The sequence below is a fragment of the Papilio machaon genome, chromosome 9, assembly GCF_912999745.1.
Source record: "Papilio machaon chromosome 9, ilPapMach1.1, whole genome shotgun sequence".
Classification (NCBI taxonomy): Eukaryota; Metazoa; Arthropoda; class Insecta; order Lepidoptera; family Papilionidae; genus Papilio; species Papilio machaon.
The window spans coordinates 7,833,047-7,851,748 of record NC_059994.1 but is presented as its reverse complement, the minus strand read 5'-3'; the positions used below and the strand labels follow the sequence as shown (position 1 = coordinate 7,851,748).

The 18,702-nt window shown below is 33.7% G+C and overlaps 1 protein-coding gene across 1 annotated transcript; it reads left to right on the top strand.

Annotated features, from left to right (window-relative positions):
• Positions 1-603: 603 nt before the first annotated feature.
• LOC106711815 (phosphopantothenate--cysteine ligase) lies at positions 604-8,599 on the top strand. Its single transcript, XM_045679361.1, has 7 exons — positions 604-791; positions 5,549-5,704; positions 6,143-6,371; positions 7,026-7,240; positions 7,481-7,666; positions 7,772-7,874; positions 8,353-8,599. The coding sequence occupies exons 2-7, from the start codon at positions 5,573-5,575 to the stop codon at positions 8,439-8,441; spliced, it is 954 nt and encodes a 317-aa protein (XP_045535317.1). The 5' UTR covers positions 604-791; positions 5,549-5,572; the 3' UTR covers positions 8,442-8,599.
• Positions 8,600-18,702: the final 10,103 nt, after the last annotated feature.

Sequence of the window (18,702 nt, the reverse complement as noted above, 5' to 3'; positions counted from 1 at the left end):
TAATCTTTTTGCCTTTGTAATAGACTGGTTATAATCTAATAGAAATTGATCTCATCAGAAGTTCATCATTAAGTGGTGTGTGTGTAGCAAGATATTTTGATAACTTATTTTAGATTAATATTCTTTTACTTAAAAAACTTGAAAGTAAAAGAAATTACCGAAATAGTTACTGGTAATACGATTTGTGTATACGCAGCTTTATACGAATGACAGTAACAGTTAGGGATGCTCATGAAAGGTTTTAGGCTGACGATTAATTTGCTTTTTGAACTAGTCGAAAAATTAGCTGATTTTGTCAACTAGTTAACCATCCATTCATTAAACAAAGACACGAAGACTGGCGGAGAAGAAAAAGTCGACAAGTCATCAGTCCTATCTATTTATTTATAATACGTTGTTAACGGGATTACAACTAAGTCCCACAAAACTATTAAAAATAATTTCACTGCAAGATCAAAAATTCTTTTTATTTATAATGCAAATTTACATTAAATTCAACTAGTTAAATGATACGATCCACGGTTGAAACGTTGAAGGATGATCTACGCTTGATTCAACTAGTTCGTTGATTCAACGCTCATCCCTAGTGACAGTTGTCTCTGACGGCAGCAGCTGACGGACTTGTGCTTGACTTTGATTAATTTGTGATTTGTGACATATTCTATTTCTCTTCCACATTAACGATTTATATCGAATGTCTTCCTACAATATTTGTAGCATATAATTTAAAATTCATCGATCGGATACGTGAATTTGTAGAAGAAACATTTGACTGTGATCTGTTGAATAAGGTAAGTTTGCGTCCATTTTTATAAAAATGCACATTATATTATTACCATTTATTATCTAAGTATTTGATGTTTGCAGTACCTAATATAATAATAATAAGTTAATAATTCAATAAAGTTACATTAGTTGGTCTGTAAATGCACATATTTATCTACCACAATCAACATTTACATAACAAAGGATAATTTTGGGATATAAATTTAACTTACAGCTTCATTTATATATTTTTGAAATAATATTCTTTTTATTAATTAGTTGTTCGTCAGAATATATATGTCTCCACCAAGGGACTCGGTACCAACCCAAATTAGAAGTGACTAGGCCATAGTCAACCAAACTGGCTCAGTATGGGGTGTTGACTCAACACATATCTTTGAATTACTTTACAGATATGTGCAGGTTTCGTGTGTATTGTGCCAAAACAATTCCGCGTTTCGATGAGTGTGATGCCGGATGCCTAATTTTCGTCCATTTTCCCTTCCTACCCTTTTCTTATTAGGAAAGGATGGGAAGGGGTAGTGGATTTGGCGGAAGAGGGGACATGTAGGAAGGCGCAATATCCACTTTCCGTGTGTCCCCTCCTCTGTTGATTTAAGGTAGGCAATGCATTTGTGCATGTCTATAAGCAACGGTCACCTCGTTATTTCGGTGATTCCAGGTGCACATTTGCTTGTTTTCCACCTTTTAATAAAAAAAACTTCAAGAATGTACTGCAACCATGTGCCAAAACTACCTAGCTATTAAAGTAAACTCTTTAATTTTCCTAAGTATGATTTCTTCTCATACTTTGGTTAATTTCTACAGAAAAAGTATTTACTCAAAAGTATAATCAAGCAATCTAAATGGGGAATAAATAATCTTCAATGTCTACACATGCATTGTTTAGGTCCTTCTTTTGAGGTTCTTAAACATTAGAAACTAGCTTTTACCCGCGACTCCGTCCGCGCGGAATAAAAAATACAAAACGGGGTAAAAATTATCCTATGTCCGTTTTCTGGTTCTAAGCTACCTGCCCACCAATTTTTAGTCAAATCGATTCAGCCGTTCTTGAGTTATAAATAGTGTAACTAACACGACTTTCTTTTATATATATAGATATATAGATGAATAGTAGATTATTTTATTGAGAATTATAAATTTAAAAATTCAAGGAACCTAATAATTTCTTGGAATAAAACATGATATTGAGTTATTAATTACTTGTTTTACTGTGGCACTTTATCATATGGTACAAAGTTAATTAACCATGTAGTGTATTACTATACCCAAAAAACATTAATGAATAAGCCTTCCTGGCTTCATGAAACCATACAACATAAGTTTATGGAGTTCAGAGTATACAGTTACACTTTACGCAAATCTCATTACATAAACGTGTCTGAATCTTTATTGTATGAGTGTATTCTAAAAAAAGTTGGTTACGTTGTGTGAAAATATAAGTGAAATTAGTGTACTTCTTGTCTATTGAGATTGGATGAAATAATTATTTGGCAAAGGTGACTTAGTTTGAAAATGTCCATGGGCACCCAACATATAAGGGCCGTAGTAACAAATTGATGATTTTTACTTTTTTGTGTTAAAACCTACTTCTTAGTTTAGTTAAGAAAATGCATAAACATAATACACATTTACAAGTGTAAATGTTATTTTTTTGCTGAAGTACAAATGCCTATATAGCCTATTTTCCTATATGATTGAAACTATGAGAGCCTCTCCTGTTAAGTTGTCAATTTGCACATTGTCATTCATAGGAGCCAATAATTTATTGTAATGTACTTTAAAGTTCATAAAATTATAATTACTTTAGACAGTTCCTTTAAGATAACATTTTAATGTAACATAGTTAGTATTATTTAACTAAATATATTAAACTGTATCACATATTTATACAGCAGTGAAATTTTGTTGTAACGGATAAGTCCTGATGGACGACCTCCATAATCAAGAAACTCTGAGTAGAGAAACCTATAAGTGACTAAAATATCACTGTCCCCTGAAATCTCACAAATCCAGGTTCGACTGTAAATATTACAAAAAAACTAGTGAGACTACATTCAGTCAGGTGAGAGAGAATTTAATGATATGAAAAGCAATAATAATAATAATAGAAAACCCAAATGACACTATAAAATAATAGTTGCATTGTTATGCCAGTCGCTTTTGTTCAATTTTAGAACATTCATTATCTCTTGCATCTGTTTTTTTTATATTGAAAGATAAAATCGAAACAGTTGACTGAATATCATTAATAGAAAAATAAAATTAGACCAATTATTCCCCCTGAAGTATTGCCCTAAGGAGTAATTATCAACTACCTCAAGGGGTGAACAGGGGGGTTCCACTTCAGCCGTTGTACGCAGTACTTAAGCAACTGTTTGGCTTAATATCGCGTAATTGCGTAGCATTTTAATGCTTATATCAGATTTTCTTATAGATTGTTACAATAATGTACGAGATGTGACGTAAAAAGCAGTTCCAGCGTCTTAAAACTGCTCTCCTGTAAAGTTTTTTTCACTTAGGGCTTGTTACGTAGGATTCTTTTTTTAATTTTAGTTTTCCGCGCTAGTTGCTTGTATTTTATGAAGTACATATTAGGTAAGGTTTATGAAGCTCTGGTCTTTGTATTGAGCTATAAAATGTGCCGACCTTTTGTTCGGCGCCGGAATAGACGTAAAATTTGTCTGACAATTTATAGCTGTCGATTTCATTAAAATGGATCGTAAGGAACTTTATGTCAATACTTTATTGTACTAGTAACTAAGTAACAGCATGTTACTTGCTATTTAATTAAATTTACATTTTGTCTAAGAAGTATTAAGTATAAAAGACATCAAGGACATCGAAGGACCGGTAATATTCAGTCGCAAAAACCGATACTTTTACCGATATTGTTTACTAGCTTTTACCCGCGACTCCGTCCGCGCGGAATAAAAAAAATGCACACACGATAAAAAAAAGTTCCTATATCCGTCTCCTAGTTCTAAGCTACCTCCCCATCAATTTTCAGCTAAATCAGTTCGACCGATCTTGAGTTATAAATAGTGTAACTAACACGACTTTTTTTTATATATATAGATAAGACTAGCTTTTATCCGCGACTCCGTCCGCGCGGAATAAAAAATAGAAAACGGGGTAAAAATTATCCTATGTCCGTTTCCTGGTTCTAAACTACCTGCCCACCAATTTTCAGTCAAATCGATTCAGCCGTTCTTGAGTTATAAATAGTGTAACTAACACGACTTTCTTTTATATATTAGGTCCTTACATATGAAATTGGCGTTTTTCGTACTGGCCACTTTAATCACGAATTTCTCCTCTTTGGTAAGGAATTCCAAATTCAAATTTGTACAGCTATAGACTCATGTATTTGTGGTTCGATGACCGTCATTCATTTGTTTTTTTTCTTCTGTTTTTTTCTGTTTGCGTCACTCATTTTACAAAATGGAAAACTTAAAATATCGCATTATTTACGAGTACGAGTTCCGCCGTGGCACTAGTGCTGCGGAAACGACTCGAAGGGTGAATGATGTGTATGGCGGTCGTGTTGCAAAAGAAAACACAGTTCGTTTTTGGCTCCAACGTTTTCGTTCTGGAAATTTCGATCTGCAGAACAAGCCCCGTGGACGGCCTGAGACTCAAGTTGATAATGAAGAGTTGAAGGCTATTTTTGAAGCGGATCCATCGCAAACCACGTCCGAGTTAGCTGCAGGCTGCGATGTTAGTGATAAAACTGTTTTAATTCACTTGAAGCAAATTGGGAAGATTAAAAAGCTTGAAAGGTGGGTACCTCACGAATTGACTGAAGGAAACCGGCAAACGCGTGTCTACTGTTGCGTTACTTTACTAAACCGGCACAATAATGAAGGTATTTTAAACCGAATCATTACCTGTGATGAAAAATGGGTTCTTTACGATAATCGGAAGCGCTCAGCGCAATGGTTGGATCCTGGCCAGCCAGCCAAATCCTGCCCCAAGCGAAAATTAACCCCAAAAAAGTTACTTGTATGCGTTTGGTGGACTAGTGCCGGTATTGTTCATTACAGTTTTCTCAAATCTGGCCAGACTATTACGGCTGATGTCTATTGTCAGCAATTGCAAACCATGATGGAAAAGCTAGCGGCTAAACAACCTAGGCTGGTCAATCGATCCACGCCACTGCTGCTTCACGACAACGCTAGACCACACACTGCGTAACAGACGGCTACTAAATTAGAAGAGCTTCAATTGGAAAGTCTAAGACATCCTCCGTACTCCCCGGACCTTGCTCCAACAGATTACCATTTTTTTCGAAATTTGGATAACTTCTTGCAAGGGAAAAAATTCAACTCCGATGGGGCAGTCCAAATCGTCTTCAAAGATTTTATTGATTCCCGTCCGACTGGTTTTTTTAGTAAAGGGATCAATGAACTACCTATGAGATGGCAAAAGTGCATAGAAAATAATGGTTCATACTTTGATTAATTAAATATATTATATTAAAAAATATTCGACTTTTTTTCCTCCCATACAAAACGCCAATTTCATATGTAAGGACCTAATATATAGATAAGGAATATGGTCAACCGGAAACTACGGTTTCGGTAAACGATACTTCTTTGTAACCGTTTCGTATAAGATTATTTTACCGTAAATCCATTATAAATTATGATTTTTTTTATGATAGGAATATGCAAAGGTTCACTCAGATTTTAATTTAATTAAGAAATGTACTTTGATTTAGCACTACGAAAGTATAAATTTAGAAAATTCCTCTTCTCAGACAAAGGAACCCTCTCGTGTGAAGATGGCGAGCGGGTCGTGGGAGGAGTTCTTCGCGGTGCACCTCCCCCCCACTGATTTCGAGGACAACCGCTCCCTCCTCAAGGAATTCTGCGAACGACATGACAAGCACGGCAACAGGATTGCACTTGTCACGGTAAAAAAACTTCAATAACCACCATCCTTTCAATTATTTTCCGACTCTTTTGTACATTTTCTGTTTACTCTTACATTTCAATTTATACATTTTTAAATCATGTAATCCTGTATGTAGGAATGTTGCATGTCACATTAACTGTATACTTGCGTGTCAACTCATATAAGACTTCTGATTGTTACGTAGTAATTGAATCATTATTGGATGAACTTATCACCCTTTTCGCTCTTTAATTAAAAGAAGGTTTGATTTAAAAGTTAATTAAGTTAGATGTATTTGTAAAAATTATGACTTTTATAGGAGTGTAATGGATTAAAAGGGGACAAAAGCCGTTGAAAGAAGAAAACTTTTTACTGTAGCCAAAGGAAGCGGCACCAAATGCTACGAATTCTACTCGATAGGGGTTTTATTATTTTTTTGTTTATTTGATTTAAATAGTCGGGCGGCACAACAGTACCTCTGGAGCACAACACCGTCCGCTTTGTTGACAACTTCAGCGCGGGCACGAGGGGCTCGGCCTCCGCGGAGTACTTCCTGGAGCACGGCTACGCGGTAATCTTCATGCACCGCCAGAAGTCGTTGGAGCCCTACACGAGACACTTCAGCGGACAGAAGCTCCTAGATATGCTGGAACTGAACGAACGAGGGCCCAACACAACTATAACTGGTAAGAACAAAATTAGTAAGTTCACTACTAACTTTAGTACTAATATAGAAATATACTAATGAGCAATGACCATAACGTCCTCAGAAAGCCTCTTTATACTGTCTGCATATCGCATACTGTGGACATCATAAGGGAACGATCTATGTCTTAAATTAAAATCTGAACGAATCCAATTTAACATTTGAATTAATCCGAAAAAAAGAAAGCGTATTTCGAGTTTACCTTTCATTATTTTATGAGCGCAGATTTTATACCTTGATCTAGTTTTATATAATTGTTATTATCTTTGAAATCAAATCTAGATAAGGAAAACAATGGAACTTACTTTATGAATTCCATATCTAATGTTTTCTTGATAAATTATGGCCACTCACAAACGTCTTATAGAGTGGGGAAGGAAGATGGCGTATATCCCTTAAAGATTTGGTATTTTTGAAAAGTCCCCGGTAAATTAAAAAATGACTTTCATAGGATTTGCTTGTTTTATTACCTCACTGACAAAGAAGGTAATATTTTTCGTGCGTATGTTAGTTTGTTTTTATGTGTATTGGCTACACTATTAGAGCTTCAGTCAGTCGGGTTTTATGGTTTTCTTATTTTAAGGTTAGGTTATTTGTCATCATGTTTGACCCGTGTGTTGCTGCGCATGCGCAGTGAAGCCTGACAGTGTGGACGTGCTGGCGCCGGTACTAGCGCGCTACAAGGCTGCGCACGCGGCGGGTGCACTACTGCACGTCGCCTTCACTACAGTGTCAGAGTACTTCTGGCTGCTGCGCGCCGCCTGCGAGTGCCTGGCGCGTCTCGGGCCCCGCGCGCTTCTGTTCCTCGCCGCCGCTGTCTCAGACTTCTATATACCTAAGGATAGAGTAGTGAGTCATACTAACTTTTCTAATATTGCCTTGTACGTAAAAACTGTTGTCGTTGACTAACTATACCCATGAGTTTTTATTCTTCATGTCTCCTTCCTTTAATATTTGGTTTTGTAATGTCATACCTACTAAGAAGTAACCTAAAATTGTACTTTTGAATGCAACATAGTTCGTTACGATAAACACTTTCTATTTTTTTTAACATTATCTTTTATAATTTTTGCATCTTATTGTCTCCAGCCGACGCATAAGATGCAGTCTGAGAGCGGTGCGCCAGTGATCCAGCTGCAGCTGGTGCCCAAGATGCTGGCGCCGCTGGTCAGCTTGTGGGTGCCCAGCGCCTACGTCGTCTCATTCAAGCTGGAGACGGACGAGAACCTCCTCGTGCCCAAGGCGCGCTCAGCCCTCGAGAAGTACAAGCATAAGGTAATTACAAGCAAAAGAAACAGCTAGTGGTGACTTTATTTACGGAAGTACATTTTCCTTTATCTCTTAGGTTTTTTATTGGTAGATTTATTGATGTTTTTGCAGATGGTGGTAGCGAACCTCCTGCAGACGAGACACCACCGCGTGGTGCTGGTGAAGCCTGACGCTAGCCAGGAGATCCTCCTCACCAGGGAAGATGTACACGCAGGTATGACGCACTTCAACTTGTCTAGTATTTTTTTAAGTCAATTCCTACTTTTAGCAATTCATTTTAAAGTTTTTCAGTAATTGTTTTGAATTGGATTTTATCACTTTGTTCTTTCAGTCAAATCTTTTCATTGATCTTGGATTGGTTTTACAAAAATATGTCATCCACCAATTTGTATTGACGGCCATGTTGGATTATTCATAGTGAACTTTGCTCGTGAAGGGTCCATTTGATGCCCATGTTGGAACGTTGTCCAAAAACTAGTCAATATATTATCCTCTATTTTAGTAGAAATTGAAAATAATTATTTAAATGAAATAAAACCTTCAATAAAAACGAATAAATTTACGATTATGAAACCAATTTGTGCCTTTACCTTAAAAAAAAGAAAAAAAAAAAAAACAATGAAATAAATGTGTTGTAAAATCTTAATATGTACCTTTGCCTTTTTGCCAAATTAAAAAAAAAATGATATCAGGTGTAGATATCGAGGCATCGATAGTGAGTGAGATAGTTCGTCTGCACACGGCGCACCTTGGCGGGCCGAGTGCACCGTCCGCACGCTGAGTGTCGCGCGGCCGCCTACACCGCCTCTACCTCACAGACTAGGCGGCCGCCAAAATGTGCCATAACGCAACCACATACGACTCATATTCCCATGCCATGTACATACCCGCGGTGAACTTTCAACCTTATTGTCTACGCGATACAGTCTATTTTGTTGTGTATTTTAATAAGTTTTTAACAGGAATTATAATTATCAGATTTTAAGCATACAGTGTTACATTCATGCAAACGATTTTCAACCTTACCATGTACGAAATACAGTCTCTTTTGTAGTGTATTGTTGGTGTTGTAATTAGACTTTAATTTGGGTTTATATTTGCATACACTTAATATGTGTTATTAATTATACATTCGATTTTGAGCCTAAAGTGTATGGAATACAGTTTATTTTTTGTTGCTGTTGAGTTTTAGTTCTTAAGGTCATGGATATTAGGATCATTTTTCTTCTTCAATGTCTTTTTTAAAGTGTGGTGATTGTGTATTTTTGTGTTGGTGTTTTAGCATTTAAGTGCACATTTATAAACAAATTTAAACTTTATTGTTGGTGTACTTGGGTTTATTATTGAATGAAATCTCTTGATATACAAAATATTCATTATTTTTAGAAACAGTCTATTTTTATGTTGGTATTATTTATTTTAGTAATTAATTTTCAACTTTATGATATAAAAATTTGGGTCTATTTTTGATTGTACTCTTTTGAGTTGCATATTTTATAGATTTTTCTTTTTTTATTGTTAAAATTTGCAAATCGAGGATTATTCTAGGTGTTGTGGGTTTATCGGAATTAAGAATACGACTTTTTACAATTGTATTCAAATGTATGTCTTATTGCATTGTATTAAGGTATAATATTAGTTGCACTTTAGTTGTTGCATTTCAAATACTTGTAGTGTTGGGTGTTATTCAATTTTGTATTTAAACTCTTGAAAGATAGTGTTTATTTTCGCGTGGTGTTTTATTATTGTGGGAGTTTTTTCTACATGTTACGTATAATAATTTTTAATAGGCGTTTACACTATATTTGTGCTTATTAATTTATTATAAAAATATTTAAATAATATAGAACGGCTTTGACATATGCTACTGAGTGTTGCCAGAAATTAATCCCAGTTTGACACATTAGAAAAAAAAATGTCAGTTTTGAAAAATTCAATTTTTTTTTTTTTAAAAATCAGTATAAAACAAACCACACAATAATTATTAGATATTTATGTGTTTACGAATTTTGTGGAAACGTACCTTAAACAAAATTTTACAAATATAATTTTCCTTAATGTGATTTGTTTGCAAGCAATTGTCGTCTTTAAATATATAAGTGTTTAGCTACGTTTTCCCTTGTACTTGTGGGTGTTTGACTGATGCTATCCTTGTTACTTGTATCGTGCCCCCATAAATTTATTTATAAGTAGTTTTTATATGTCTATATTAATGTTGAATAAAATATATAAATATTGTATTATTGTTATATGTATATTAGGATGTATTTTTCTCAATCGAAATAGTAATTATTTAAAATTTCCTCAGACATAATTATAAATTAAATATAAAAATGGCTACACTCACGTATTTATCCCGGTATAGGCAGAAACTTGTTTTGAGCCTGTGATTTTTCAGTGTCAGTGGTTCTAGCAACACTGCGAAATAATCTCAGTCTAGGTGTGTATAACCTTTTTTGTATTTAATTTATATTAATTATGTATTTTAGGATTTTATCAATATTTATGTTAGAAATTTAAATTTTTTATTAATAAGAGAGTAGATGATGTATTAAAAATGTCTCTCAGTATTTATAAATAATAGTTACATATCATATACCGAGATGTTTTCATTTACTACAGATAAACAACGATATCCAAGCATTATATTCGAGCTGTCACATTTGACAGCTGTCATTTAAATGTCAACGTCTTATCATATCTGACAGATTAAAGATTCTGTGTTACAAATAAGTTTGTTTTATTGTGATCCTAGTGGATTTCCATAATCGAAACACAACAGGAAAACTCTGGGACTGGGGAGGCGAACCAATGGCACGCGATATAATAATTTGGACACGTCACTGATCACAAAATTCATTATGGACTACGAAAATGTATTAAAAATATGAAATATACGCTGCGAAATGTTTACAATAATAACAAAGTCAATATTTGTTTGATGACGTGTTTATGACCTTATTAAATATTTCTTCAGAAAAATGACACGTTCACACGTAAAGGTTCACCACACCTGATATAGGATTAGGTACAACGATGAAAACATAACCACGAAGCTATTACGTTTACTTTCATTAGTTTGACGGAGGAGGAGACGCATAGGAAGAGAATAGATACTCTTTCTGTACATCCCCTTCTCTGTCGATTAAAAGTAGGCAACGCATCTTACAATGTAATTGCGGATGTCTATGGACAGCAGTCACTTCTCTATTTAGGCGGATTCAGGTGACCGCTTGCTCGTTTGCCACCTTATGATATAAAAAATACGCCTTAATTAGTTTTTTTTTTGTGCATGTATATGATATCCTTAGAACATTCTACCAAAGATGCATTAATAAATTAGAAACGCACAGAAAAGCTGATTTTATTTTTAGAAGATAAATTATTTGAATATAGGAATTATCTAGAATTTTTTTATATGAAAGCTTTATTATCACAATAATATAGTGTTTAATTACATAAGATAAAATGAATGACAGGATTCGATAAAGCAAAGGTCCGCGTTATCATTGGTAATTGGTTAATTTCCTCTCATTGTGTCGTGATGAAGTGACGTTACATATAGTATAGAGCCTACGTTACATTTCATCTTTAAAAATTCGCCATATATATTTTTAAATAAAGTAATTTTATGTTGTTTATACCTATATATAAATAGAGTTTTGAGCTGAATCATTTTTAATTTCTGGAACAAAGTAAAATAGTTTTTCCTTCATATGCTTCTAGAATCTCTTAATCAGTCATGGTTATGATCAGGAACACTCCAAATATTAACACTGTACTGAAAAAACTGACATTGTTAAAGGTTGTCCGGAAAGTTCGTGCCGATTTGTGACATGTGCATATATTCTAAAAGAGAGTAACTTCAGCAATAATTCGATTCGTTGATTTTTTGGTCTGAAAGGGAAAATGCCACACAAGCGGCAAATAAGACGTATTTATGACGACAGCGGTGTAGACAAAAGAACTGTGTGCTAGTAACTTCACCCTCGAATTTACACATTTTTCGATTATTACAAAAATGGGGAAAAATTTAATTATTTTCATTGACAGAAACCTGAGAGGTTGAACAGAATGGTACCTATATATTCTCGTTTTGATTTCCTTAAAAACGGGCACGAACTTTCCGGACACCCCAATACTTTGATACCCAGATTTACGCAAAAACTCAAAAAGGTTATCTTTAAGTCGATTGAGGGCAAAATAAAACAATGATATTTTGCGATAGTTTTAGTTATGAGGTCAGTCACCGAGACTATCATACGATTATTGTAATTGTGATTTATTTTACATACAAATTTAGATCATAATAACGTTATATTAAAACGACCGCTATACCAGATAGAGTGGCAATGAAAAAATATTTTCATTGAAAGCAATTCATTGCGTCTTTTATCTGAACGTTATATGAACGGTAAAGTTATTTTATTTTATATATATTATCTTACTCAGGTCTATAAACCTTGCTAAAGAGGCCGTCTACTTTATTAAGTTTAATTCACTACATTTTAATAAAAAAAAACAATAACCCAATCAAGGCGTTAACTAATTCAGTGATTTTTTATAAAGTCATACGCATAATAACAAAACCGCGTCAAACGAACTGCAGATATTTTTTTTTGCAAATTTTCATATGCAATTAGCTGAGTTACTCAGTTGTAATTGTAACCTGTTGTTGAATTAATTTGCAGACATACTCTGTACTAAATAATTACTTAATATGTATCTATAAGTACCTAATAACTATCCGATAATTACTATCATTTCAAATTAAATAATTTTGAGTGAATTCGTGCACGCTTATTAAATAACTATGCCAGTTATTTAATAAAGCGTGAAAGTAAATAAGAAAGCAATGCGTTACAAATGCTACCTAAGTAATTACGTCAGAAATATAAATGCTTTGTTAATGAATGTAAATTCAAAGGCGATGTAAACACTTTCCAGATAAACAACGCGCAGAAATATATCCATTCATTTAGATAACGCCTAACAATTGATGTTTACACGCTTTAACAATAACAAATTATATAATAATTAAATGCTATAATTTTTATGCCATTTATTGACTCGAGTTCGATCTATCGATTGATTTAAGCGTGTTTATTACGTTCAGATCTGTGACTTTCAAAGAAGTTCAGGATCCTATAGGGTTCACAGAAGAATGGACTTTTAAAGGTCGAATTGAAGCTTCACTAGTTGAATTAAAATGGGGTCTTTTCACCCCTGCGCGAAATAATAAAATAAAACAATATGAGAATCTCTGGTTTATTTTTAAAAATTACTTTTTATTTTAATCTCCTAAGCCCATCTTTCCATAGTCAAGATTGAGAATATTATTGTTGCAGTTTAGAAAGAGATTTTTTTTCGCGGTCGCCAAATATTCTTTCTGTAAATAAGTAAATCGTTCTTATTTGATGTCAAAAGTCATAATGACGTAATTTATCATAAGAATCTATAATTAAAGTTTCTCTATAAGAGTCTACGGAGTACACAGTGACATAATATAATTTACGATTATTCCACACAGTTCAACAAATGCGCAATTTCAATATAATTGATAACATCTTTATATGCATACGCAGCCCTACCAATGTTAAGAAATTACGAGACCTTTGATGATAAAACCATAATGTTATCGTTCCGCGCGTTCCCGCGCAAAACAATAAACGTCAAGGCAGTATCTGTGGTGTACTCAGATGAAGAATTATATAGATATGGCATGCGCGTTCACCCGTAAGGGACAGATAGAGAGTACTATAGACTATACCTATATATAAGTAAAAGGATTGGGGTTACCAGTTATTTGTTTTGTCCCGAAAATGAATAATTACGATATAATTTAATATAGACCAATTTATATATTCCCAATTAAATTGTAATTAATAAACGTAATAAATATAAAAAACAATGCGTAATTTTTGTTTATGTGACTAAGATTACATAAACAGATTTTTTTAGTAATACTTAGTCAGGTCATAAATTCTGTTACATGTTTAATATAAAATAATTGAAACAAGTTTATTCATTATGTGACCATTTATATACCAAAATGAACTTAACAAAACATAGATTCTTATGACACTAAAGTTTATTCAAAATGACATCCGTGATTTTGAATACAGGCCTTCAATCTGCTCGGCCAGTCGTCTATCACAGCACGAACGAGGTCCATGTCAATATCGGCGGCTGCCTTAATCAAGGATGTCTTGAGTGACTCCAAAAAAAGAATTTCCCGATATTTTTTTCCCGCGTACTGCTTCAACAAAGCGCGGCATCTCTTCAGTCTTAGGTCCATTAGACGAGCATTCAAACGATGTCCTATTTTTCTTCGATATGCACGAAGCCCTAAGTCTTCATAAAAAGCTACAAAAAACATACCAATATTATAGTGATATAAATTTAAATTACTCTGTATATCATTACAGTGAACACTACATGTAAAACTACTTAATATTAAACTATTTTGATTGTAATTTCTAAGAAACAAAATTTACATGGGACAAATTAAAAAGCATACTCTTTAAAATCAACGGGATAAGAAAGTATCAAATATTTAAAAACACAGCATATACCAGAATTAAAAACTCCTTTTGAAATCTGTTGAAAATAGTATAAAAAATGTGAATTGTTTCATTTATATACATTATACATACTATAATTTATTTCCCCTAAATTCAGGGTAATTTTTACAACAAGATGGTGGTATTATTTTTACGGGTAATAACCAACCAATTTGAAAAGAAGTTTAATATGGCCGCTTGTTTCCCAGATCTACAGTATATTATTTGACACAAATGACATCTGCGTTTGGGCGCATAATGTTCGAAAAATACTATTTTATTTTAGCTGATTTTACCCGTATTTTAACATATTAGTTATTACAAAGACTGTAAAGAACAACTAGTTTGTATTTTCTTCCTTATTTTGTATGAATACATGTGAATAAGTGCGTAGTTTCAGTACTTACGAGTGAAAGGTTATGTTTTTCTCTTTTCGCTCACTACGGCTTTTACAACCGACGATACAGCAGTATACCATGTTTTATAAACTTTACCTTACTAAAACTGTAATATCAAAATATTTTTGCACAATTACAGCCACTAAGTACTCACAATTTTCGAAAAATAGCACGAATGTCAAACTTTGTTAGGGACAACCTAGGTTGTTTGTAGGGGACAACCTTTGTTCCAAACAAAGCCCAAACCCTGGTACGCAGAAAGGGACGGAAGATAGTTATCCCTGTCTTTGTCACGTCACAGGAATTGTGTATAACTGTATCTCTCTCACTCACGGTATTATTATTACCGTGTCATAGACTTGGTGGTGTAGGTACTCTGTCATAGATTATGTTTAATGTCTATAGATCTTACGTCAACGCGTTGTTTACAGAATGCCACGACAGATGGAAGCACGGGTCACTGAGACACACCCTTCTAATACACGTGCCGCCTCACACGATCTTGAAATAATTTCAAACATTTATATTGAAACAATGAAAACATGATGAATTGCTTAATATTTTATATTGTACTAGCTTTTACCCGCGACTCCGTCCGCGCGGAATAAAAAATAGAAAACGGGGTAAAAATTATCCTATGTCCTTTTCCTGGTTCTAAGCTACCTCCCCACCAATTTTCAGTCAAATCGATTCAGCCGTTCTTGAGTTATAAATAGTTTAACTAACACGACTTTCTTTTATATATATAAGATTAGCTGTTGCCCGTGAATCCGTCCGCGCGCAGTTAAAAAAAACTTAATAGGGGTACGAAAAATAGATGTTGGCCGATTCTCAGACCTACTCAATTTGCTCACAAAATTTCATGAGAATCGGTCAAGCCGTTTCGGAGGAGTTTAACCATAACCACAAACACCGCGACACGAGTATTTTATATATAAGATTTTCTTCAGACTTCCTCAATTATTCAACCTTTTAAGTTTTTGTAAGCCAAGGCCTAAGTATACTTCAAGCAAAGGGTAGCTAATTATAATAATAATAAATTTATAGGTTCCAAAATATTTACGTTATCACATTACTATCAAACTGCTATTTACAAAGTTCAGGTCTTTGTTTGGAACAGTGTATACTTTTTAGTGTGTAAAAAATTATATAATTTAAAAAGAACGAAATAAAAGGAAGTTGAAAAGTATTATATAATAGTGCAAATATAAATGCGCATTAAAATGAACAGTAAACACCACTTAATATATTTATATCGAATCAGGAATTCCTATAATTGATCTATTTTAATTGAGGTAGCGGAAGTTTATATAAAAAACTAAAATAAACAAATACTAAATAAGTTTTCTTGGATTTTTATCGTTTATCGTATAATTTGCGTCGAATAAAATACGGGGGATAAAACCATAAATAATTTTTGTACGCTTTTACGTTTCCTACCTTAGCGTTAATATGTATTTTTTTCGTTTAATATAAAGGAAGACGAAGATTGCATCATAAATAAAGTAGAAAATATAAACTAACTAAACTATACCTGAAGAAGTATCTTCATAAGAAGATTGGAGAAAAATTAGACTTGTCGTGGTCGAGTAGTCTTAAGTCCAGAGTTCAGTATCTGAGTTCTATTTCGAAATCGTAACTCAAGCTTTCATTTAGAGTTCAAACTCGAATAAATGTAATTACAATAAAATATGCAACAGTATGCTACATTTTTAGATTTGTTTTTTTTAATTACATTATCTAATTTAACGAAAGTCCTAAACGTAGGCTACTCCTTATACAGACTCCTTAAAAATATCCAATAAATTCTGTTATAATTCGTTATATAACAATATCAAGCATTTTTGCTCTTGGATTATAAATCCTTATCACGGTATGACATAACTGTCATAAATAAACCCTCGCAGAACTGTCTTGCAGTGAAACCCACGCTATAAACCGAGAGCACAATATGTATAAATGTATCACAGCAGTGGAGATCTACTGTTACACGTGCTGCGGTTTGTTTGTTGACAAATGACGATCATCCGATTGATATTTTACAGCCTGATACCGCACATTGTAATGCCCTTATCAATTTCCTATACATGTGATTCACAACCTTAATCTGAATCTAATCTTACTTCTTACTAATATTATAAACTAGCTTTTACCCGCGACTCCGTCCGCGCGGAATAAAAAAAATGCACACAAGATATAAAAAAGTTCCTATGTCCGTCTCTTAGTTCTAAGCTACCTCCCCATCAATTTTCAGCTAAATCAGTTCGACCGATCTTGAGTTTTAAATAGTGTAACTAACACAACTTTCTTTTATATATATAGAAGATATAAAAATATTTACTACAATATCAGCGCACTTTGATAAAAACTTGCAGCACTTTTTCTTGAAAACAATTTGGACAATGTCAGATAATATAAACAAAAAAGTGAATGTAACGATATTAAAAGTGATAGAAGAACAAAATAACAGCTAAATGAGAAATCTAAGCCTATTCAAATGTGCGGTGACGTTAACTTAATCCTTCCAAATAATAACTACGTAACTTTAAAAAAATATTGTAACAGCGGATTTCATACTCCGTAATACTAGTGTTTGTTAAGTAAACTAGAAATAATTTTCAAACTACAAAGATCCAAATCAGCTTATCTGGCTTACAACCATTTCGTTGACGTGTGAAGAAAATTTATGTAACTATATTAATTGAAAATGGTTACATTTAAATGGAGACATTTATAAACAATATTGTCTTGCATCATATATTTTTATCTCAATAATCAACTAGTATCACGTAATCTTGTTTTGGCTGGAATAAAACCAGAGACATACGAAACTTTTTTTAAAAGTAAACAAATTCGATTATATCCGACGAATCAGAAAGCTTAGATAAAGAAACGCCTCTGCTCTGCGACTTGTGATTGGTTATACTAGTAGTCGACTATTATTTTTTATCTATAATTAGTTTATAATCTTGTTGTTTTATTATCTAATGGGTTATCTGTATCGACGCTGGGGGGTACCTCAGTAGGACTATTGAACATTTCTGTCGTCTGGCAATATTATAACTATAATTGTACTTAATTAAAATCTTTTAGCTAAATAAAATGGAATAAATATGAAGCAATAAAAATTATTTATTCTAAAAATATAAAACTGTCATGTAGAACACAGATTCGATATTGTTTTTTTCGTTGACACCTTTCAAAATGTAACGCTGAACAAGCCGCTACGTTTCTTTAACTTTGTAAGTGTCAACTCTATTTCCCGCTAATGTACACGTACATGGGGAAGTGGATTTAATGGAGGACTTGACGCATAGGAAGGGGAAATATTCTCTTTCTGGTCTCGTCCTGCGTCGATTAAATGTAGGTAACGCATTTACAATTGCAAATGTCTATGGCAGTAGTCACTTCAGGAGAAATCAGGTGGCTGCTTGCTCGTTTCCCACTTTATAATAATAAAAAAATAACAAAAGCGGGACACAATAAGTTTGCGTACATCAGTTTTTTGCGACAATGTGAACGCCTATTTGTAAGATATGTTTTGTTATGATATATACCATTATCACCTTTGTTTTCTCCTTTTATAAAAATATTGCAATTCTAGCTCCACAGATAATGCCTAACCTGAGATAACTCCTGTCAAATGGCATGATCAAATACTGTCACACGGATATATGATTACTAAGATTTCATCAGCAAACCGCGTCTGCCTTCGAATCGTGGCCGTCTGTAAGCGTTCTGATGATAGCGAAGCCTCATTATCATAAATTGAAAGCAGGGTTCTGTATTACTACGGATATATTACCGAATGAAACCTTCGTTTCGTATTCATGAAGCGCGCCCTGGCATCCAGGCATCGCGCAGTAGCGCCCTAATGCCCTGGCCCTGATTGGCCGCCCAATCGCGTTACTACGGCACTGTCTCGAAGTGAATACGTACAGTCAGTCAGTTTTTTTTTATTTTACAGTCTTGCTAGGTAATAAAAAAAATAAAAAATAAAGCAACGTTAAATAAAGCAACGAATCCTTTCTTAGTAGTGCCTATCACTTAGATTAAATATGGAATTATTGATCTTAATGAC